Here is a 24,834-nt window from a genome sequence, read left to right as displayed (position 1 = left end):
CACCCACAGCATTTTCAGTATAGTCTAGTTCTGAAGGCTGCAGTCTAGTTCTGAATGCTGCTTTCTGTGATATTCTGTCTTTAAATGCAGAGGTGTGCACAACAGTACATGTGTATAACTTTAAAGAACATAACAATGAGTAGGAAGTTTGGCATTATGAATCAAATAACAGTATGCTCTTATGAAGGTGAAAATAAGAATGAATCCAAGCCATGACAAGATTTTTGTACCTGAGTTTTGGGGCTAAACTGAAAAACTGGAATGCTCGGGTCACATTCTATGCATTCTTCTCAACACTCACTTTTGTCATGGCACATCATCATTTTATGTTCCTCAAGTATCAAAGGCAAAAAAACATTCAACAGTGTGGCCTAATTTAATACTCAAGATAGGAAGGGGAGGCAAAGAATGTGACACAGGCATGCCATATTTGGTATCAGTTGGCAGGGCCACAAACAGGAGGTCCAGGCCCCTGAGAAAAAAATGTTTTCAGGCAGGCCCTGCTCCATCTGTTCACCAGCAGCAGATCTGTGCAACAGACATGGGCCAACAGTGGGTGACTCTGAGCCAGCAGGTCTGATCAGTGTTGGGGTGGCAGCTTTGGGTGAGTGAGAAAAGGGCCCTTAGGGATGCATCAAGGGCAAAGACTTGAGGAAGTGGCTCCCCTTCTACTTCCCTACCTGCGGGAGGAAAACCTCCCTGAACACCTACTGCCTGAGAGGCCTCCTTTTGGACATGCCCACAGATACAGTTACAGACACAAAACTACATGACACACATATATCTCTCAATGCAGTATCTCAACAATTTGTATTATGTAGGAATGGTTACTTTGGTGCTCAAAACTAGCACTTGCCACTAGATGGTGCCAAAGTGCAGCTTCCAATTATCCAATACAAGCAATTCTTATAGAAGAAAGGTAACAATAGACTCCACTCAAAAGCCATTCTGTCCATCATTATCTAAAGTATTGTAAATCAAACCATTCTACACAGTAATATAATCAACATATGTTGCGGTTATTCCAACTGCAACACTGTCCCACATATGAGTTTCAGTATAACAAATCATATCAAAGGCAGAGAGATCCCCTAAAGGGATCTCAAGCCTTTCCCTAAATTTTTAGCTTCTATTTCATAAAGAAAAATTAGGTTTATTCTGCTTACTCATGAAGACATTAAAGAGAACATGAAAGTAGTATTTTGTGAGATTGCTCAGAAACGAAAAACTAAACCTACTTGTTCCTAGTGTTCTGGCCTGAAGATAGAAAACCACTGGGATAAGTGGCAAGCCCAGGCACTCGTATTTTATTGCTATTTAATGTTTAATACAATTCAGTAATTTGAAATTAAATTGAAACAACGTAGGGTTTACTATATTAGTTCCAAGGTATAGGGCTCTCTCACATCTTAGGCTGTGGTGGGCAAAAAGTGGAAATTAATGACATATGTCAAATGATGTGCAGCGAGAATTTACAATTCACAATTTAACCACGGCAAAAACTAAATATTTTTTCTCCAAAAGATAGCAAGTTTCATGGGAAAAGTAAAAGTGGATTTGTTTCTAGTTCTGAAAACAAACGCATACAGTGGGCCTTCCACATCTGGTGGGATTTGGGGTGCACTTCATGATAGTGGAAAAACCACAGAAAAATAAACACATACTTTTTGTTTTACCTGAAAGAGCACCTTTCCAGGAAACTCTAGTCCTCACCATAAGTGGATGGAAACTGATTTTACAAGCAATGGTGTGCAGTTATAATCCTGTTGTATTTATGGGTAGCTTGGTCTTGAACTGGCAAAGCCCATTAGCTTTACAGAAACCCAGTTCCTGGTGGAGATGAAAAATTTGCTAGAAATTGTTTTGCATCAGAACAGCTGCCTGCACTTTTGGATTCTCTGTGGAGATGTCATTATATAGACTGCCCTGGTGAGAGCCTACACTTCTAAGTTTACCATCTTGCTTCTGAGCGGGCACTACTGACACTAATACTCCTCAAAATGGTGGGCAGAGGGAGGAGACAGAGATAGGAAAATCATTTAGATCAGTGCTGCTCAAAGTAGTGGATATGGAAAGAAACAACTGTAGCCAATAGGCACAAATATGATACAAGTCTCTGGAAAACTGAGGATGAATACAACCCCACCACACACACACACACACCTTCAAATAGCTTTAAAAGCCTGATTTGGTTGTTATTAACAGGTAGAGGCAAGGAGGCACTGAGTCAAACAGTGCTTTTGCTTACTACACATTCAGTACCTGACTACACTGAGAAGTTATATATAGTGAACAGTAGTCACCTGTTGTTATAGGTAGGGCAAGCTGACGTGGCCTCAAACACTGGCTCATTCTTTGCCCTCCCATGAAGAATAAGTAACCCAATAGTCAAAGGAACAGAGTACAGCTCCTCACCAGGGAGGAGTCCTAACACCATCATTTGCTGGCTGGCTGGGGTTTTGCTGCAGCAGAAACAATTAACTTACAGATTACAAATGATCCCTGCTCAAAAGCTCAACAACATTTAGATGATTAAATTACATTCACTCCACTGTGCCTAGTAATGCAGGGAAAGTGAATAAGTAAAATGAGGTCCTAAACACACTGCAGAAATAATCCAGTTCAAGTTCTCTTTAACTGCCCTGGCTCAATGCTAGGGAATTCTGGAATCTGTAGTGTTATAGACATTTAACCTTCTACGTCACAGAACTCTGGTGCCAGAATAAACTCCAAATCCTATTATGCCCATTAACTCAGCAGAGGCATTAAGGAGGAATGTTGGGCTCTGCAGTCCAACAACATCTGGAAGGCCTTATGATTCCCCAAATTAAAGAGCAAAGGAAGCTTAAAACCAAAAGTGTGTGAAATGCTTCTTCAGTGAAAACTAGGAAAAATCCAAAATTAGGTACTCTGCCATGAAATTTCATGATGGAAACAAAATTACTGAGGAGAAATGTACTGTATGACCTGTGTGCACACATGTAAAGGCATAAAAGCGAAACAGAAAAGACTTCTGATTACTTGAAAAGGATTTATACTATTGTATGGTTATAGTTCAAATCCTGAGCCTGCTTTAAAATATCTGAACATGTAAAATAATCTCTCTAGCTCTTTAATAAAAAATTCTAAGGGGGTTCTTGGACTCTGATGTTTAATCCCATTAATTAAAAGTAGGGCACATCTCGCTGACAATTTTCTCTGAATACCCTAGCACAGAACACAAATGCAATTTCTGTTGTCATTTGAGAAATACTAAATACCAAACAAAATTGGTAGAATCATAGAATCATAGAGTTGGAAGAGACCACAAGGGCCATCCAATCCAACCCCCTGCCATGCAGGAAATTCAAAGCATCCCTGACAGATGGCCATCTAGCCTCTGTTTATAAACTTCTAAGGAAGGAGACTCCACTACATTCCGAGGAAGTTTGTTCCACTGTCAAACAGCCCTCACTGTCAGGAAGTTTCTCCTAATGTTGAGGTAGAATCTCTTTTCCAGCAGCTTGCATCCATTGCTCCGGGTCCTAATTTCTGGAGCAGCAGAAAACAAGCTAGCTCCCTTCTCAATATGACATCCCTTCAAGTATTTAAACAGGGCTATCATATCACCTCTTAACCTTTTCTTTTCCAGGCTAAACATCCCCAGCTCCCTAAGTCATTTCTCATAGGACATGGTTTCCAGACCTTTCACCATTTTAGTTGCCCTCCTTTGGACATGCTCCAGTTTCGCAACATCCTTTTTAAATTGTGGTGCCCAGAACTGGGCACAATATTCCAGATGGGGCCTGACCAGAGCAGAATAGAGTGGCACTATTACTTCCATTGATCTAGACACTATACTTCTATTGATGCACCCTAAAATCGCACTGGCCTTTTTAGCTGCCGCATTGCACTGTTGACTCATGTTCAACTTGTGGTCTACTTGGACTCCCAGATCCCTTTCACATGTAGTTTCATTCAGCCAGGTGTCCCCCATCCTATATCTGTGCATTTCATTTTTCTGTCCTAAGTGCAGTACCTTACATTTCTCTGTGTTGAAATTCATTTTGTTAGCTTTGGCCCAGCTTTGTAATCTAGTCAGGTCATTTTGAATTTTGATCCTGTCCTCTGGAGTATTAGCTACTCCTCCTAATTTGGTGTCATCTGCAAATTTGATAAGTATACCCCAATTCTGTCACCCAAGTCATTGATAAAGATGTTGAACAGCACTGGGCCCAGGACAGATCCCTGTGGGACCCCACTGGTCACTTCTCTCCAGGATGAAAAGAGCCATTGTTGAGCACCTTTTGGGTTTGGCCAGTCAACCAATTACAAATCCATGTAACAGTTAGGCTGTCGAGCCCACATTTCACTAGCTTGTTTGCAAGAATGTCATGGGAAACCTTGTCAAAGGCCTTACTGAAATCAAGATATACTATATCCACAGCATTCCCTTCATCTAACAAACTGGTAATTTTATCCAAAAAAAAAAAAAAAAAAAAAAAAAAAGAGATTAGATTTGTCTGGCATGACTTCTTTCTCTGAAACCTGTAATCCCACATGTTTTTTTTTTTGCCTCCATCTACTCTACTTTCTTTTTCCCTTCAAAATCCTCTCATGTCATTTGTTCAGTAAAATATCCACTGAAGGACTAGGAGAGATTTCTGCCTCCTTTCCCCAATGAAGGAAATGTTGTTCCTAGTGGATGGTAATATATACTGTCTTTGCAAGAAATATTTATATCATGTTGGAAAATGCAGAAAAGAGGTAAACATACTGATAGCAGATACCTTTATGATTTTTGCTGAAATATTTCATCAAGAATGTTGGATCTTTATGATTGTCAAAGTACTGTTAATAGCCCAGGATATTCTAATAATGTCTCTCAATGGTAGCCAATTGCTTGCTTGATGCAGACCACTCTGCGTGGTCCTGAACAGGAAACAAGGAACCCCTTTCTTCTTCCAACTAAGCATGATGTTCTTAGGGCAGAGGTAAAGGGATCTGTGTCCCTCCAAATGCTGTGGGACTACAATTCATGGCATCTGTGACCAGTGGCTATGTTGGCAGGGACTGTTGGAAGACAATTTCCAACAACATTTGGAGGGCCACAGGTTTTCCAGTACTGTCTTACTTTGTAGGTCTATGAGAACAGGCACTAGGATCAAACCTCTGGTTCATACACAATTGGAAATTAGAGCCATATTAGCTGAAGGAAGTACAACATTATTTCTTACCTTTTCTGATTCATACGGAGTTCTCTGTGAAGGTCTTGATGATTTCGGGATGATTTTACAGGATTAATTAGTTTCTGGGGTCTAATTAATTCAGGATTGTCCTCATCTATGTAATCTGGTTCAGCCATGATACTTCTCGGGACAAGAGAAGGCTCTCTGAATTCAGAATCCTCACTTAGGTTATCTGTAATGCAGAAAACATTCTTTCTCACTTTATGGAACAAGAGGAAAATGTTAGCCAAATATCTCCTAATACTGGTAGGGTGTAAGCATTAAAAGGATTAATTGATTAGAGCAGAAACAAAGCATAGAGGATTATTTTTAAAAGTCAGCATAAATTCTTCACAGTTCTAGTTCCCATGTCCCTAAATGTACAGATTTGTATTCCAGATCATATGGAGACATTTACTTCTCACAGTAAATGCTACAGACACTGTGATAACCTAATTTGGTTCCCTGGACACCTACATTTGACCCTCCTCAAATCCTGAACTTTCTTCCAAGAGATGCTGCCAGTTATTACAGGCTACCACTGCGAAATGCAGCTGACCTGGAAGGGAAGAGGGCAGTTTAAAGGCTATGGTTATATGTATTGTTAAATATATGGAGTGTATATTTGTGTGTGAGACAGAGGCACCTTAATATCTACAAGCCCAGAGAACAAGGGCCCTTCTGCAATTTATACAAGATGGCAATAGCAAAAGATATGCTGCCACTTGCATAATTTTTTTTCGAAGTCACTCAGTGCAGGAAACATGTGCTCAATGTAGCTGTGTCTCAGACCTGTACATCAGCAACAGGAATAACTTCTACTTAATCTACAACTGCTGTTAGTACATGTATTATAACCTGCTTTCCCCCAGTATAGGACTCAAGGCAGCTTACAACAGCTAAAACAACACAGTTAAAAATGCACAGGATATAAAAGTTTGAAAGCAATTAAACTACCATAAAAATTAAAACCAGTTAAAAGCACGAACCTTTAAAATAAAACAACAACAATAAATAAAAGGCAAGCACCTTATACAAGGCCTGTTCTTCCTTTTCAAAAAGTCATTTATCAAATAACTGCTGCAATAAAAAGGTTTTTACCTGTTTGTATAAAGATAATGAAGTGAGTACCAATCTAGCTTCTCTTGAAAGTGAGTTCCAGATCCTGGGAGCAACGAGTGGGAAAGTCCTCTCCCGTGTTTCCACCAAATGTGTCTTTTAGAATGCTCAGAGAGAGAAGGGCCTCCTCAAAACAGCTCAAAACACAGGCATATGGGACAATACAGTCCTTCAAATAATCTGGACCTGAGAAGGTGATCTCTCAGTAGTCTCGTCCACGATTCCCAATTAGCCTGCTATCACTGCACCAGATTGCCCTGGGCCATTTGGAAGGTCAATCCACACCCACAAACATCCCCAAGAGTTGGTGGACTGGTTTGTCCAGCTTTGAGCTTTGAGAACTGCTTTCTTGGAAAAAAAAGAAAAGACTTTGCCTTCCACATTCCTTATGCTCTTGTTCAATATTTATAAAATCAACCAGTTAAAAGCCTCCTGAGTACACTCTCTCTTCCCAATAAACCCTGCAAAGCTTACCTCAAACATCCCACTAGCGGTGCATCTACACTAAAAATAATGTAGTTTGACACCACTATAAGTGCTATAGCTTCATCCTATGGAAACCTTGGATTTGTAGTTTTACAAGGTCTTTAGCCTTCTGGTGCCTCAGAAAACTACAAATCCCAGGACTCTGTGGGATGGACCCAGGGCAGTTAAAAGTGGTTTCAAACAACATTATTTCTACAGTGTAGATGCACGTTAGGTTCTGTGTTTTGCTTCAGAGTATCACAATTTCTGGAAGCTTTTAGGTGTGTGGCAGATCCTGGAACAACTAGGATGCCCCCCCAAATTCCTCAAAATGATCATCCTGCTACATGAAAGCCAGCAAGGTCAAGTCAGATATTGCGATGCTCTCTCTGAGCCCTTTCTAATAACTAATGGTGTGAAACAAGGTTGTGTTCTCGCTCCAACTCTATTTACAATCTTCTTCAGTATGATGCTCCAAAGGGCTATGGCAGATCTCAAAGAAGAAGACGGCATTTATATACGCTACCGTACTAATGGTAGCCTGTTTAACTTTAGCCGCCTGAGGGCCCGCACTAAAACTCTAAATTATCTAGTCCGTGAGCTGCTTTTTTGCTGACGATGCTGCCCTCGTTGCCCATATGGAAGCAGCTCTGCAGCGCCTAACATCTTGTTTTGCAACAGCTGCAGAGCTCTTTGGACTGGAAGTCAGCCTGAAGAAAATGGAAGTTCTCTACCAGCCGGCATCTCAGGAAGAATACTACCATCCCCACATCACTGTAGGCACATCTGTGCTCAAGTCTGTTCAGCAGTTCACCTACCTGGGAAGCATCATCTCCTCAGATGCCAAGATTGATAAAGAGATCGATCACAGATTAGCAAAGGCATATAGTGCATTCGGAAGGCTTCACAAAAGAGTCTGGAGTAACAAACACTTGAGGCGAAGCACAAAAATCGGTGTGTATAGAGCCATTGTACTGTCTATTCTCCTCTATGGGTCTGAAACAAGGGTCACCTATTGCTAACACCTACGACTCCTTGAACGCTTTCATCAGCGCTGTTTACGCACAATTCTAAATATACACTGGACTGACTATGTGACGAATGTTGCTGTCCTTGAGCAAGCAGGGATCACCAGCATTGAGGCCATGCTATTGAGGACGCAGCTGTGCTGGGCAGGACACGTTTCTAGGATGAAGGACCATCGCCTCCCAAAAATAGTATTCTATGGTGAACTCACCACGGGTCAGCGTAAGAGGGGCTCCCCAAAGAAGAGATACAAGGACTCCCTGAAACAACATCTCAGGCTTGGCCAAATTGATCATCAACAATGGTCTGCCCTGGCCTCGCATCGGGAGGCATAGAGATGCACTATCCATGATGCTGCAGCTTTTTTCGAAAGCTCACACCGAACGAGTCTCGAAGAGAAACGACAACGCAGAAAGAACCGCAACCCGAAAACATCACCCAAAGAGACTTTCCGCTGTGTTTTCTGCAACCGGACCTGTTTGTCCCGGATTGGCCTTTTTAGTCACCAACGCGCTTGTACAAAGCATGGGATAAGTCCTTCCTGAATCTTCGTTCGCAAAGCAAAGCCAGAGAGAGACCCTTCATTTTAATTATAAATAAAAATGCTGGCAGCAGCTGGTAAAGCCCATAAAAGTGGGCAGAGGGCCTACATTTAGGTTTGTTCTAAATACAGTGCTACCTCGGGTTACGAAATTAATTCGTTCCGCGGCGCCGTTCGTAACCCGATACATTTCGCAACCCGAAAAGGCTTTCCGTTAGCGCTGGAAAGCCGCTAGCCGCGCTTCGCATTTGAATTTCACGCCGAAACGCGCCGAAATGAATTTCGTAACCCGAAAAATCTTTCGTTACCCGGAACAGTTTTTTCCAATCTAACTTTTTCGTACCCCGGAAATTTCGTAACGCGATCAATTCGTATCTCGGGGTACCACTGTATTGAAATGGTGCTAACAAGCTTGTGTGAATCACCATGGTGTAGTGGTTTGAGTGTTGGGAGTAGGGTGTTGGGAGACCAGGGTTCGAATCCCTGTTCAGCCAGGGAAACTTACTGTATGATTTAAGGGAACTCTCACTCTCTCAGCCTCAGAGGAACGCAATGGCAACCCACCTCTGAACAAATTTGGCCAAGAAAACCATGCAATAGGTTTGCCTTAGGGTTGTCATAAGTTGAAATGACTTGAAGGCACAAAACAATAACAACAACAGGTTTGGGCACACTACATATGAGGAGGAAGAAAAAGCTACTGGGAACCCACTTAGACCCCTATTAATACATTCCCTAACATTCCCTAATTCTCTAAAAGGGTCACTGCTGGACTCAGTTCATTCAGTATAAGGCACTCACATGTTCATCAGCTCTCTTACCATGCTTCCAGTTATAACATGCAAAAAAGATATATTTATTTATTTTCTTGTTTCTCTCCTGGGTCCCTTTTGGGAGAAAGGCAGCATGCAAATGAAATAAATAAAAATTGTAGGCCACAGTTATGAAATGCCCACGTTGAGCACTTTGAAAGAAAGGCAGTACATATTGCAAATATAGTAACTGAATAAGTAGAGATTTTGAAAACTGATTCTGCATACAGAGGTTGTGTTGTGCAGAAGTACAAAGCATGAAGCATCAAAAGGAAAAACTACTCCTCAGTTGCTTCTAACAGTCACAGTGGTCAACGACAGCAGCTCCTCCAAACAGCAAGACGAGAGAGAACCACACATATGGCTCTGATATTCTTGAACACCTCCTCATTTTTAGATTTGCTACAACAGTCCCTAAAGAACATCAAAGGACAGGAGTGTTCAGTGATCTCTCTATGCCAGTCTCTGGGAGGCTGAATCTTCAAAACTGAACAATACCAATCAGCTCAGACATTTTTCTCCAAATGGCTTAGTACACCTCTAAAACATAGAAATGTTAAATACTTTGTAGGTTCCCTATATTTCAGTGCTCATATTCTCTGTCTCTAAATTCTCACCATCCTTAAAAATAATAATTGAGGCATAAAACTAGTATGATAGAGGTATTTCAACAGGTAACAACTGTGTACTAGATATGTCTTTCAGAGATAGCTCAACTAAAGATATACGTGTTTAAAGAAATACAAACAAAGAGATTTAAAGTTCCAGACCTTTCTTTATAAAATGATGCAATTCACATCAGTTCATCAAAACAGTTAACTTTTAGCAGATAGCTTGTACCCAGTGTCCATTTCATGTATGGCTGTTTAATGAATGTAAACAGTGAGCTATTAGGCCAGTTTAATTATTAAGCTAGAAAAACATTTCTTTCCAAGCAAATGTACTTGCAGAACTTGTTCCTGCAACTAGGTTTCTTTACTTTGCAGGTGTATCAGGAAATCTCTCATTTAAACCTTACTTCTAATGCTTAGCACAACATCCTTTTCCGAGGGCCCTGCCCATTTTACAGGATCACAGTAAGGATTTCAAGCTGAAGCATACTTCATATGGCTGCCTTTGGAGAGTATTTGGAAAGTGTAGTTGGTGAAAAATGTGACAACCAAAATGCTCCATATTTATACTTTACAGGTCATATCACATCAGCTTTCTGTTTACTGCCCTCTCAGTTTGCTTCCTGATTTAATTTAAGGTGCTAGTGCTTACCTAGAAAGATCTGAACAGTTTACAGCTGGGATATGTGAACATCCACTACCTCCCCTGCCTGTTTATTATGATCATCCTCTGAGGCCACCTTGTATGTTTTCCCCAACAGAGAGGTTCAGTACACAGGAATGTGGAATAAGGGGCTTTTCTATAGAAGTACCCAAGTTACCTAATAGAAGTAGTAGTAGTTTGTTGTTGTGTGCCTTCAAGTTGTTTCCAACTTTGGCGACTCTAAGGTGAACCTTTCATGGAGTTTTCTTGGCAAGTTCTTCAAAGGGGATTTGCCATTGCCATCCTCTGGGGCTTAGAGAGTGTGACTTACCCAAGGGTACCAAGTGGGTTTCCCTGGTCTAGTCACATTCGAACCCTGGTCTTCCAGTCCAACATTCAAACCACTACACCACTCTGGCTCTTAAGTAGTGGTAATAATATTTATTTATATCTCACTTTCCTCAAAAAATTGTGATTCAAAGCAGCTCACATTTTAAAAGGATAATACAATTCAAAACATGCAAAAAGTGAGCATTAAAACAGAATTAAACTATTACAACATTAAAACAAACCACACAATAAAAGAATAAAATTTCTTTAAAACTTTCTGTTTTAAAGACCTATATATCCTATCCTAGTGGGACAGCCTAAAAGGATACCATGACTTGATGGTATCAAAAGCCAGAGAGGTCCAGCAGAAAAACAGGCGGATGCTCTTCCATCCAGTTCCTTGTGTAAGACGCCCACCAATGCAAGCAAAGCTGTCTCTGTCCCATAGCCAGGTCTGAAACCAGAATGAAATGGATCTAGAATCTGTTTCATCCAGAAACCCCTGGAGTTGAGAAGCCACCATAAAGTCCAATACATTGCATCAAAATGATAGGCTGGACATTGACTGATAATTATCCTTTATAAAGGGATTCAGAATGGCTTTTTTTTTCTTCCTTTAGGCAAGCTGGAATGCCACCTCATTGTATAGAGGCATTGACTACCCCCATCAACCACTCAGCCATTCCCTCTGGCCTGTTTGATAAGCCAGGAATGACAAGGGTCTAACACACAAGTGATGGCTCTCACCTCTCTGAGGATCCTATCTACATTATCAGGTTGCACAAGCTGAAAAGGATCCATTAACACTGGACAAACAGGCACCAAGGTTACATCCACTGGCACTGTATCATCTACAGCATCCAAGTTGGAGAGGATCTGAGTGACTTTATCAGCAAAGCACCATGCAAATTCTTTGCAGTAGGCTGTCATTTGCAGTACTGGTCTGCATTTTCTACTTGCATTCTGCTGTTTTCAGCAGTATCATTTTCAACCCAGGATGCTGTCACCTTGGCTAATCACTTTATTTGAGATGGGAGAGAGTTTGGGGGCAATGAGCACCCTGTTATGCTTCCATGATATTGTAATTGTCTCCTCCCTCCATATCTCTCTCTGCTCTGTGTGTAATAGACCTCTGACTATGTGGAACAGCTTGATTACTCCCTGTAGATGCAATGATGGCATCAAAAAAACAAAACAATACAAAAAAAAAAAAACCCCACTGCCAAGGAGTAGGCATAGCCTGTGTCCAGGCAGGCTGTCTTAGAGTCTTCTGCCAATGTCACCCAAGTATCCATCTCACTCATTTCATCATTGCCAATTCCCTGGAAAACCAGAAGGCTGGTTTGCTTATATGCTGTAAGAGGGGACACTTAGGAGTGATTGTGTCCACTGTTCTGGCCACTTCCCTATTCTAAAGGCCAGCCAGAGCTTCAACAGAATCATCTGCTGAGGTGACAGGAAAATCCCCATATGCCATCAGGAATTCATCCAGTTCCATCAGCCTCATAGAGTGGACCATGCTAATAATTCTCCCACCCCAGCAGAGGTTCCAAGTCCCAGTGAATCTAAGCCTGACCAGGTTCATCCATGACAATGGAACTGCAGAAAGCTCCTCTGCACCAAGTTCACCATTACCCCATCCAGTACAGCAAAAAAGTCCACAGTGTGACCAGCAGCATGAGTTGGGCCCAATACCACTTGGGACATACCCATGGACGTCATGGAGGCTATGAAGTTCTGAGCCATTCCCAACAGGGCAGCCTGAGCATGGATACTAAAGTTCCCTATCACTATTAACTGTGGAGACTCCAATCCCAAGAACACCCTGGTTAGCTCATGAAGGGAGACTGTTGGGCAGTGGGGTGGGTGGTACACCAACAGAATCCCCATTCTGTCCTGGCAACCCACCGTTCGGTATACACACTCAACACCTGGGGGAAAGGGCACCTGGTCAGGGGGATGGAATGATAGACCACTGCAACATCTGGATCCCCTCATCAAGGTCAACGACACTATCCATATTGACCTGGAGTTCAACAAGATCACAGATTTTTGGAAACTGACCTGGAGACCAACAAGATCACAGAGACTAACCCAAGGACTCACTTTCTGCTGCACAGAAAAACCTGGTGGGTAGAGATGAAAGGGTCTCTAATATAGGCCAGGTCACCATGCTCATTCAGAATCAAATCCTGAATAACACTTGTTTTTCCATCCAGTGACTTGGCATTCAACAGCAGCATTTTCAACCCAGGGGAGCTGTCACCAAGACTATTTATGCTATTTGAGCTGGGAAACACTTTGGAGGCAACAGGCACCCTGTTATGCTTGCCTTTTCCATGATATTCTAATTGTCTCCTCCCTCTGTATCTCTTTCTGCCCTATATGACTCCAGTGACTCCCTGAATTCCTTCCCAAAGCATGTTAGGCAGAAAAACATTTTTATTACATTGAGTTTTTAATGTTTTTTTTAAAACTGAGATCAGTACTTAGGCCTTGTTTAACTTTTTATTTTATTTTAAGATTTTTTAAAAAATAAAATGGTAAACTGCCTTGGGGTACTTGTTAAGGCTGGAAAGCAGAACAGGAACACTTGAATAAATAAAGGAGCTTCAAGATCCTTTCCAGTTTTGTGATTCAAAGATTTACAAGGCTTCTGATTAAACAAGGGTGAAAGTAATGTTTCTCCATATAAATGGTAGAGAAAAGAACTTTTACTTCACCTCCCCTCTCATAGAGGACAGGCAAAGAACCAAAAAGAAAGTGCACAAAACAAAAAGGAATTCACAAACAATTCATGCATTCTCTTTTTATGCTTCCAATAAAGTGGCCAAAGTAGTGGCTTCCTAAGCAAGGAAGAAAACAAGGTTGGAAGGGATATCTTTTTCACATAGTGGAATAAGTGCTATTTTGCATATTATATCACCAGTGTAGAAAGTCACTTCTGTACATGTCAAGATACCTATATCTAGTTATGTCTGAAGATGGCACCTTCCTTTCCTAAAATGACTGGACATATTTATTGAACTTTATGAACAGCATTATTATAATACCATCCTCAACTGTAGGGTGGGATGACAAGAAGTAGTACTATGTATGAAATGCACAAAGAAATCTAAGTAGGAGACAGTTAGCAATGCCAGTCCCATAGTTCAAAGCCTGCCAGCCTTTCTCTAAGACTGTAAAGGCACTAGCTGAAGCAGCCTGTAAGAAAGAGCTACTTGTTTTAAAGACCAAATGTCAGTGCAAACGTTTACTGTTAATTATTGTTTATCTGCTTTTTTATATAGCAGTCAGCTTTTCTCACAAATCCACCCCATTCCTTATAGAATTAACTGGGGAAGCTAAGGTGAATTTATGAGCTTGGCAAGGGACGTGCAATTAGTCCAGCCATGCCTGAAACATGAAATCAGAAGATTATCACGGAATGTTTTCTTGATTAGATGGGTAGCAAGAATGGTCAGCAGGGCACACTGTTAGGTCCAGGAAATGTGGCAATAACTCCAATAGTTAATGGAGTCATTAATTATAGAAGTGTAGAGCATGGAACCCAGTGCCCACACATGATGGTGGGAAAAGAATAAAGAATTTTTATTTAAAATTTGGAGTGAAAATAGGCACCCCCAAACACAGAATTAATCATTTGAATCCCTACTTCCTTGGTTTGTAAATACAAAATAAATGTTGCACAAAACAATCCTTGCTTTAAGCAGACATTTCATAGGATAAGTTTCCACGCTGATGTCTTCACAATAAGACATGCTACGGCGCCATGTTATCTGTTCTATGCAACTCTAGCATTCTATTCTGTGTCACTCTAGTAATGATAAGATGGCTCTGTTCTGTCACACACTCCAGTACCTTCAGTCAAGTGGAAACATGTGAAAAATTGCTCAGCACTCTGCAGTTGCCATGCTCACCCTCACTGCAAAGCATAGGCATTTCAGTGAAAAAGCAAGTTCGCCCATGCACCTAGTCCAGCAGAGTCTAATTGAGAAAGAAATAAACAGGACAGGTAACAAGGCCACTTCCTTAATACTTCCTAAAAACATTTACTGGGCAGTGCATCTTTAACAGCCTTCCAAAACAATGTAGGTAATCCCTACAGTTTCTTTCAATACCCATCTCCCACTAAGGAGAAGTCACCATGGCTCCCAGGAAAGACTCACGTTTAGGGAAGGGTGGGGCCATTTTGTACCATTTTTATTTAACCCTAATATAATAGGGCAATAAATTTTTGTGAACCCAAAATTACTCTATGGGGAATACACACACAGTGTTTCCAGAAGGACTATTTCATATGGATTCCTCATTACAGTAACATCAATGGGTGTCTAAATAACAGCATCAGTGATAATACTAAAATATGTATGGGAGCTAGGCAGTGACTTGGGACCTGAAAGGTATAAAACAGAGATGTGCATCTGCAGCAGGCAGGAGACAGAGTGAATGGTCACACACACACCCCTAGTCTCCATAGTCACATTTCAGCTTACTTGGAAGTGATATGACATTGCTTCTAGATTTGTTCAAAAAGTGGCTCTTGTGGGTGGTCAGGTGTTGGGGTGCTGCAGGGGGCAATGTGGTATAATGGTTTCTCCAGAAGCATAGTCCAACACTCAAACCATTACACCATAGCAGCTCTCACGGTCCTGCAGCAGCGCCTAAAAGCAGCCTTCTTAGTAAATACTAGCAGGCATATGGAGATAATGTTCATCTTGTGGCAGTGAAAAGATTCACATCTCATGTTTGCAAATAAAGGTGATGCCTAAGGCATCTCAGCTGCTTTCCCCTCCTTTTTTTTCTTTTGGCCTGGATGAAGTTGCATGAAAAAGGGAGGGAGAAAGCAAGCCAGAATTAGTGGAATTCCAGTGTTGTTAGGGGAAGAAGGGAGAAAGAAGTGGTAATGCTGAAATTGGTCCTATAAAAACCTGAACTCACTTTAGCCCAGAGAACAGTGACGTCTAACATGCAACGTGATTTATAATATACATATTATCTACAGTTTAGATGGGACATGAAAGTATAAAGCAGGAGAATGGGAGGGCACACACTAGGTCAGCATATAGGAATTACATAAACCCAAATATTTGATCCTTGGAAAAGAATGACAAATCATTTGCATGAATGCAGCTCCAACAATATTTATACTGTATATATGCAGTCTTCAGAGAATTCAGTATATGTTCTCTTCTAGCTGCCAATTACTTTACACTGAAAAGAACAATGTAGAAAATTTATCTATGGGACTATTCTGTTTAGTCTTAAAGTTGATCAAGGATGAGCAGAAATATCAGCTTTTGGCATGATATGATCTTCTGACAAATTCAAAAAACTGATAATGCTGATGGTTTATCCATTTTTACGGTTTGCTTTATATAAAGAAACAGTGTCACCCAGTGGTAAAGAGTTTAGAAACAGAAATAGAAAAATATGCTTCAGTAAGGAAGGAGGGGAATCATATTTTAGCAAGAAAGAAAAATAATAAGATTACCATTTCACATAGATTTGATCAAATTTCAGCATATCTCACTCCAGTGCACAGCTCGTTTTGTGTATACTTGCATATCCAGTGGTGGAATAACCAGACTATCCCATTCTCTTGTAATGTGCTCACTACTATTTCTTTGTTTCCATCTTTCTGTCTCTATCTCTAAAGAAAGTTAAGCCTCCCACAAATGAGACTGAAAGAGATTGGATTGCTTCATACTTTTTTTTTTTGGAAGGCTGGACAAATGACAACCCTTCACCCCCACTCCACCCCCAGTAGCCTTCAGTACATGCAACAGACTCTCCTAATTTCACACAACCACTGGAAAAGTTACTTTTGGGATTACAACTCCAAAATTCTCCAGCCAATATGCCCAGTGGCTATGCCTGGGGATTCTAGGAATTGTAACCCAAAGCAACTTTTCTGAGCTCTGCCTTGGCTGCAGGCTGTTTTGCAAAACCTTTCCCAACTAGAGGGTGGAGACAGTGGCAGCACAATGAAACAGGTTACAAGGACAAATGCCCCAACTAAAGTAGTTAACCTGTGTAACTTACCAGGATGCATGTTTGTGTGTTCAGCTGCCAAGCTAGGCTTGCCATGCTGCTGAACATAATTCTGTCATTTCTTTCGTGTTTGTGTGTGATACCTTTTTCATAATTGAAACGCACTTGCTCTGTAAGATCTACAACTTGCTGAATCAGCGATTCACTTTTCACTAAAGAGAAAAACAATCAAGGACTTCTGAAGCCTCCTGATCCTAACTACCCAGAAACATCTTGCATCTCCTAAAAATCCATAAGGGAGAGACACTGGGATTTTCTAGTTTTCAGTTCTGTGCCAAAAATGTACCATACTGAAGAAGAACTTTCAGCTGATCTTGAGCAACAGACTCACTGTGGAAGTACACTCTACTGTGTTTTGTTCAGATAATGTTGTAGAAGAAATGGGCTGTGCTAGCGCAAAACTGTAACATCACAATTTACCTTATTTCCTCTCCCTTCTTCTCCCTCTGCTCCTGCCCCTGCCCATTCCCCATAGCAAATTTTGAATTGTAAATTAGGCTCATCACTACAGGAAAGAAAACCATAGCAAGTTGTATATTTAGGATAAATTTGTACTTAATTATCTATATCTGAAAAACGACTCTTGTATGATAGAAACAAATCAGTGTTACAGTCTTTTTATACGTAATGCCTTCCCATTTATGAGGATATTAAATGCCGAAGCTAGAGCTATAATTTCTCCCTATCTTTCTCTTTTCATTTGGATATGCCTATGATAAAATCTGTATTAAATATCAGAGCCAGCATGGTGCAGCGGTCTGAATGTTTACTCAGGAGACTAGCGTTCAAATATTTGCTTGGCTATGGAAACCCATTGGTTGACCTTCGGCAAGTCACTCTCTCAGTCTCAGAGGAAGGGGAAAAACCCTCTGAACAAATCCTGCCAAGAAACCCCCAAAACAGGTTTACCTTACAGTTGCCGTAAGTCATACACCACCACCACAACATTAGATATCACTAAAATTTTAGAGCAGTTGACCTAGCAAGGACTCCTACAAACAACAGGGATTGCATTATAGTGAGCGTATTGAGAATTCTCTTGCTGATCTATTTCCAAACCCTCCTAAATTACAGTTCCCAGAGTTCAATGAAAAAGAACTACTGCTAAATCAGCTTCCTTCCCACCAATATGCCAGTGTTAAAGGCAAGCTTTATGAGGTAGGCTGAGAGGAATGTGCAAGTCAATGGAAAATCACAGCAAATATGTTAGCAGATTGAAGAGATGTGGGAGGAGAGGTGTGTGTGTGTGTGTGTGTGTGTGTGAGAGAGAGAGAGAGAGAGAGAGAGAGAACGTACCCACAAATTCCTGAATAGATCTTCTTTTTCTATACGCAACAGCTCCCCGTTATGGCTCACAACCGTTTATCATTGTGTTCACTTCAGTCGTCCTTTATTTTGTTTGTTAAAGCCAAATTCTCTCCACATCTCTCCTTCATCAGAGCTTTTGAAATTCCAGAAAAATCAATTTTAAGTTTATTCATTGATGGTCTAAATAATATATCTTTATGCACATCAGGAAAAATAGACTATGCTGCTAAAAATAACCTTGTAGCAGCCTGACGTGACATATTTTATCTGGAATATTACACTCTTTTTATGTCGTTTTCAATAGTAGAAAACAAACTTTTTTTCACAGAAAAACCAATATGACAACAAAGCAGCAGCAGACTTGAATTCAATTTTGCTCACAGGAGAGGAGCAAAAGTACTCCAATGTTCCAGTGACCTAATAACATTCTACTGAATACAATGCCACAATTAATTTTTTTTAAAGCCTAAAAAGCTGCCTGTCTTATTTTTAGTGTAGCCTAATTACCATGAATAGCCTTTCATTCTGAAATGAAACAGCCAATCTCATCAGATGTAAAACTCCATTACTGAATTTGCTTCTTTGGTTCGAAGAATACACAGCTCAGTGGGCTGCTTGTTAAACCCTCCATGCATTTCCATTGGAGACCAGAAATTCAAGAAAACAGGATGTATTTTTCACCCTGAGGCTGGCAGGGTAACCAGCCTATTAACTATGTGGCCCAAAAATGAAGCATATAATAGTGAGCTGCAGAAGTTGCTGCAAGAGATTTAAGTATCTCTGGTTCTTATTTTATTTGTTCTGATATAATCTACCAACATAAACTAGATGCAGTTGGACATACTATGTCTCCCTATTTCAAGGGTGAAACTGATTTGTCCCAACAAATCACAAGGGCCCAGCCAGCAGTAGAACTGGCACCTAAAATTACCTTCATGCTATGTGTATAAGGTGTATATGACACATGAATGAATTTCATGTTTAGAGTTGGGTTCCATCTCCAAGATATCTTATTATGGTTTGAGCACTGGACTATAACACTGGAGAACAGGATTCAAATCCCCGTTCAGCCGTGAAACTCCTCCTGGGTGTCCTTGGGCAAGTCACACTCTCTCAGCTTCAGAGAACAGCAATGGCTATTTCATTTTTATTTATTTATTTCAAGGATTTATATCCTCCCTTTCTCTCACAACGGGATTCACCCCATGATAGGTTTGCCTTAGGGTCACCATAAGTTGGAAATGATTTGAAGACACACAACAAGAACAGCAACATATGCAAATATTCCACAATCCAAATAAATAAATAAATAAATAAATATCTTTAATCCCAAACACTTCTGGTTCCAAGCATTTTTGGATAAGGGAGAGTCCAATGTGCATTTAAATGTATCAAAATTTAATTTGCCAAATTCAGTAACTTGACAGCTTTTTTCACACCACCCTGTCTCCAGATCCAACAGTGCATTTAGCCCTATTGGCTCATTATCTAATCATGTTTTGCATGCTAGAGAGAAGCATGCTAGCCCCTCTCATTTTGAAGGTAGTTCCATCATTGTCTCCACAAAAAGAAAAATCAATCTGGATAGGAGAGCTTCTCTTATGCATGGATGCTCTCTACTTGATAGAGGAACCTGGGATATTGGTATTATTATTATTATTATTATTATTATTAGGTTCCCAATCACATAAGAGAAACTCTTCTGTTCAGACTCATTGCTCTCCAAATGAAGAGAGTGGCATAACTGGACAGGATTGGGCTACTGTAATGTACTTCCCTCTTCGTGTGCTAACAGAATACACTCAAGATAACAAGGGACTGGAGCTTATTTTTCATCAGATCATCGTAAGCAGCCTATTGCAAGGAGGGTGCTAGCCCTGCTCTTGCCCCATCTTGAGAGCACCACCTGAAGGGTGACTATCTGAAGAGGAAAGTTTCCTCTGTCAGTGGAGGCTCTCTATGTGCACTGGGACCTGTGAAAATTCAGAGAGGGTTCTCGTCTTCAGAAAGTTCTGTCCATGCAAACACTGATAGAACTAGCATCAGAACTGCTTAAAGTGAACACACACTCTCCACCTTTACAAATTAAGAAGTCATCAGTTCCAGGCAGTTTATTTTCTTGAAATTTGCACTGGAATACAAATAAAGATTCTCTATGTCATATTCATTTAAGATTCCCCTACACCATCCTATTGAGTACATGCCCTCTTGTATTGAGGTCACTGCCATAACCTCACCTTGCAAAGCACATACATTTGCATGCAGGCTGGGAAGAACAAGATCAGTGGAAGTAAATATTAGCACAGGTTTACTACATTTGCAGTGTTCTTGTTTATGGAATGGAAGTTGGACCAGCCAGAACAAGATCATTTTCCATTACAAGACAAGGCACTAAAGAAATTGTGTTTTAATAACTATTGAGACTAAAGGCTAATATGCAAGAAACCAGCAGTGTGAGGATCAGCTCTTCATGACACAAGAGCAGAATGTTTCAGATCACCACTCCAGTAATCAGACTAGCCAGAACTCATGGGAAAGACCCTGGCATATTTTCCCTGTCAGGGCATTGCTGCTCCCAACAACTATAGTGATGTAAGAAGCAGTAATGTAAGAATAGCTCCTATGCTCAGGGAAGAATCACACTAGAATATAAAAAAGAAACCCTAATCTTCCTGCATATGGATATCAATGCCATCCTGCTGGTATTCAAGGAAATGCAAAACTCTATTTAGATCATGGGAAATGGCTGCTTGAAAAGCCAGTCCCAACCTGGATATACAAAGCTGTAATGGAATGTGGTGCTCTCATGTTATTCATGGCAGATTCAGTGTTGTTATTACAAGGTATAATGACAACCTAGTAAATTCCTGATCAAACAGGTTCTCTTCTCTTATGCAGGGCAGACTCCTTCAACCAGGATTTCATAAGTGCCAACTGCCTTTGTGGTTTGTACAAAGTGTTTTACCACTTCTTTGGTTTCTTAGCTTCTTTGCTAACATGAAACCTTACCAAACTAAACATAATTACTGACTACATGAACTTAACATACTGCTGTCATAATCTACTGGCTGGTATTCCATGATTCTTTATGTTCAAGACTACATAAGTATAGCTGCTTTTAAAAATACATTCATATAACTACTTGAGACACAACTTGAGGCTTTTTTTTTTGGTGGGAGAGTAGGGGTTGTTTAACTGTGAAAATTATGACAGGGGTGGGAATTGTCCACACGTTGCTGGACTGCATCTCCCAGTAGTCCCAGCCAGCATGTCCAAATAAAAAGACATGACGGGAGTTGTAGTTCAACAATACCTGGAGGATCACAAGAGTCCCAACCCCCCCCCCCCAAATAAATTAACCTAGGCCAGTGAAGGCTTTACTAAGATGGCAGCAGATCATGTAAAGAGTGTCTGGATTTAATGCCTGAGATTTTCTTAAATTTAAATTTATTTAAGTTGTGTTATTATGAGCCACCAATGTTTTTATTCTCCCACTAGCAATACGAAGACAGTTGCTCAAAATATTCACTAATAGCAAGATAAATAATACCAAATTCTCACCAAAGGGGTAGGAGGTAAATATTTAGACCAAGGATGGATCTGCTTGCTTTCTATCCCTCTCTTAGTCAAAGAATGTTAATATTTAGTCCAAACATCTTGAATAGGCTATTTCAGGGGAGACTTTCTCAGTACTTCTAAATCCCAGGTATCAGATGTTCATACTCAGATAGCACTGGGTCCACCATGTGCCAATCTCTCAAGCAGTTCAAAAGCTGTTGCAGTGGATTAAAGAAAGGGAGCTGTAAATTTGGTCTTCTCGCATCACCATACTCATAAATTGAGCAGATGGCCTTAGGCAACCCAATCATTTTAATCTTCTAGCCCATCTATACTTATCAACAGGGCCAGTGGGTAGAAGAACACAGGTGAGAGGGCAATCTCCCCACACTTGCTATGTGCTGACAGGTTTATCATTTTTATGCTGGCTATGTCCAGTGGCTTCTCTTATAAATTTAAATGTACATTAACAGATACAGACCCAAAGTGTTGTACACATGACCTTATCTTTCACTGTAAGCTAAAATACTGCAGATTTTTACCAAAATGCACACACACACAAACATCTACAATTAGACATCCTTGGCAAATGACCCAAAGGCTGTGCTTTCTTCTTCTACTCCCTTATAATACTGAAGGATAATAATGCTGCAATAAACAGGGTTTATCACCAGGATTTTGTGAAATGCTTTGAGTACCTGAAGTGTGCTTTTAAAATGTCAGGTTGTGTTTTTGTAGATAAGAATCTAGAGTTACCCATTTCTTGACATCTAACATACTCTCTTTATGGGGTTTGAGAAGAAATAATGTAGTGCCATGTTCTCATTATCTAATGTCTTGCTTTCCTCTTATGAAACCTCATACAACTTTGCTATTTGGGGTATGTTTTGTGTTTATTTATTCTTTTTCACTGTTTCTCAATAAAAGCAGATTGTTAAATAAAATATTACTCATTACACTCCTCCTTCCCTAACAGGATAAAGCAGAGGAACAAGACACATCACTGACTCAATTTCTGATGTTCGGGCATGAATGCTGGTGCTTACCTAGCTAAAATGGAACCACTCACACCCCATGAGGAGGGAGGCACCTGAAACATTAAACAGAGACACAAGGTCCCACTTGTAGATAGTTATTCACAATGTGCAATTGCTCCCTATTATAATAGGTAGGAGCAGCTATAAAATCCTCTCATGTCATCATCTCAGCAATCTTTGCAACAACACTCCTGTATATCAGGCCATCACCACAGTCCCAATATTGCAGATTGGGCAAAGAAAGGTGCAAAAAGAGGATAAATAAAGGTTTGCTTTCAGTGAATTTGTGGCACTTGAACTGCAGACCTCCCAGTTCACAGGCCAGTTATTTTAGCATTTGTGCAACTGGCTTATTAGGAAACTTTGAACAATAAAGTCCCAACATGAAATTTCCCTTCTGTTATGAATTCACTAAGTGGGTTTCAGCAACCCACTGTTTTTCTGCTTCAGTTCCCATTCTCCACCACAGAAGTTGCTTGTGGTGCTTTGGAGAGATCCCCTTTTTATAATGTTCTTGCATAATGTTTTTATTGTCACTGAACAAACCTTTGAAGAGAATCTAACAGAAGTTACTGGGAGGAAGTAAAGTGCTGCCTAAAAGCCACAGGGTTGGGTCTGCCTTGCTCTTACAAAACAGTTAGGAAGAGCAAGAATAGATGACAGGATCACTTCCCTCTGTATGGTAAAATGCAATAATCCTATTGGGCAATTTTGTCATTGCTATCTGGATGTGAGGCACTGTCTCTTTCACATCTTGTTTCACATACTATGGTTTGCTGTTCTGGTTTGATGCAGACTATGATGCATTCTGCAATGTTCACAAAACAAAAACCAGACTATCCTATTGTAAAATTAAAAAATGTGTTCATTTCAGCTACATTATTCATGTATAATATCTGAGAAGCTGCCTGTTTAGAGATGTTTTATTACTTCTTTTGGATCTCCCATAATTATGAGACAATTAACGATATTAAGTATTTCTGCTTTTCTCTTTAAACACACAAACAACAACAATACGTTCTCAAGTTCACACATTTCTTAGTACAATGGGATGCGCCACAATGGTGTGCAAAAAAGCTCAGTTGTCTTCTCCCTGCCAGGATAATTGGCATGGAGATACAATAAGTTGCAGACTTAAAGACATTCAACACGGTTTGAAATCAGTGATCCTGCCACTGTCCTATTTTCATAGCCTTGTTTCATAAATGGCTTTTTGCAATGATTTGTAGCTGATCTTTTCTCAGGAATCAATTATATTTTTATGAAAAACCTGTGTTTATCAATCAATACTGAGGATTTTATGAAATTTTCAAGAAATTTAGGAAATTGCTCAAATGTCAGCAGACTACACTGATCTCTATCCGTGACACCCAATGGTGTCCTTTCAGAGGAGGAGAAAAGCTCTTTGATCCATCAGAGGCTTCTGCTAGCAGAACTGGGAGAGAGCTCCTTTTCACCTATTGCCCTTGTACCTGTGTACAGTCCTCTAAAATGAACTTACAGCAGAAGGTCACATCTGGATGCAATGCCATAATGAGGGCAATGTTTGTTCAATGCATCTAAAGAGATTTGAGTAACAGAATGACAATGCCATCCTTATACACAAAGCAAAAAGTAATTCACCCATCTATATGATGCACATCCCCAAATTTACCTTTTATAGATTGTCAATGGTCTGAAAGAAACGAGAATGCAATTTATTCTCTCCTTCCTTTGGCAGCAGGGACATGAGACCACAGACCATTGCACATGTGACTGTTCATAAGTCAGGGGATACAGAACATAATGCATACAATTGTGTCACTACAAGTCAAAAAGAACTAGAAGACACACAGCAACAACATGAGAGAAAATTAAAACAAACACTAGGTGTTTGTGGAGAGGAACAGAGAAGGTTATAGGAAGCACAGGAAATTAGGGTTGTTTATTATAGCAATAGCAAGTACATTTCTATACTGCTTATCAGTTCACTTAAGCACTCCCTAAGCCAGTGATGGTGAACCTTTTAGAGGCCGAGTGCCCAAAGTGCAACCCAAAACCCACTTATTTAATCCAAAGTGCCACGTCCCTCTGGCTTTCTAGTAACAAACTCTGGCAAACTCTGTGCTGGGGTGACAGCACAT

The 24,834-nt window shown here is 40.4% G+C and overlaps 1 protein-coding gene across 2 annotated transcripts in view; it reads right to left on the bottom strand.

Moving 5' to 3' along the window:
* LOC149312630 (protein FAM107B) overlaps nucleotides 1-24,834 on the bottom strand; it is a 63,223-nt gene that overhangs the window by 5,603 nt on the left and 32,786 nt on the right. The window contains exons 1-2 of one of the 2 annotated variants that reach the window (XM_089525035.1): nucleotides 6,309-7,020; nucleotides 5,217-5,400 (exon numbers count right to left, since the gene is read on the bottom strand). In XM_089525035.1, the coding sequence (XP_089381161.1) occupies nucleotides 5,217-5,344 (128 nt within the window). In that variant the 5' untranslated portion in view covers nucleotides 5,345-5,400; nucleotides 6,309-7,020. Of the gene's footprint in view, nucleotides 1-5,216; nucleotides 5,401-6,308; nucleotides 7,021-24,834 lie in introns of those variants that run through there. The other variant, XM_089525036.1, reaches the window with a different exon arrangement.

Source organism: Sceloporus occidentalis, unplaced genomic scaffold, assembly GCF_023333645.1.
Source record: "Sceloporus occidentalis isolate IW3139 unplaced genomic scaffold, rSceOcc1.0.p SCAF_5, whole genome shotgun sequence".
NCBI lineage: Eukaryota > Metazoa > Chordata > Lepidosauria > Squamata > Phrynosomatidae > Sceloporus > Sceloporus occidentalis.
Note: the sequence above shows the minus strand (reverse complement) of the source record. Positions and strands in the feature narration are given on the sequence as shown.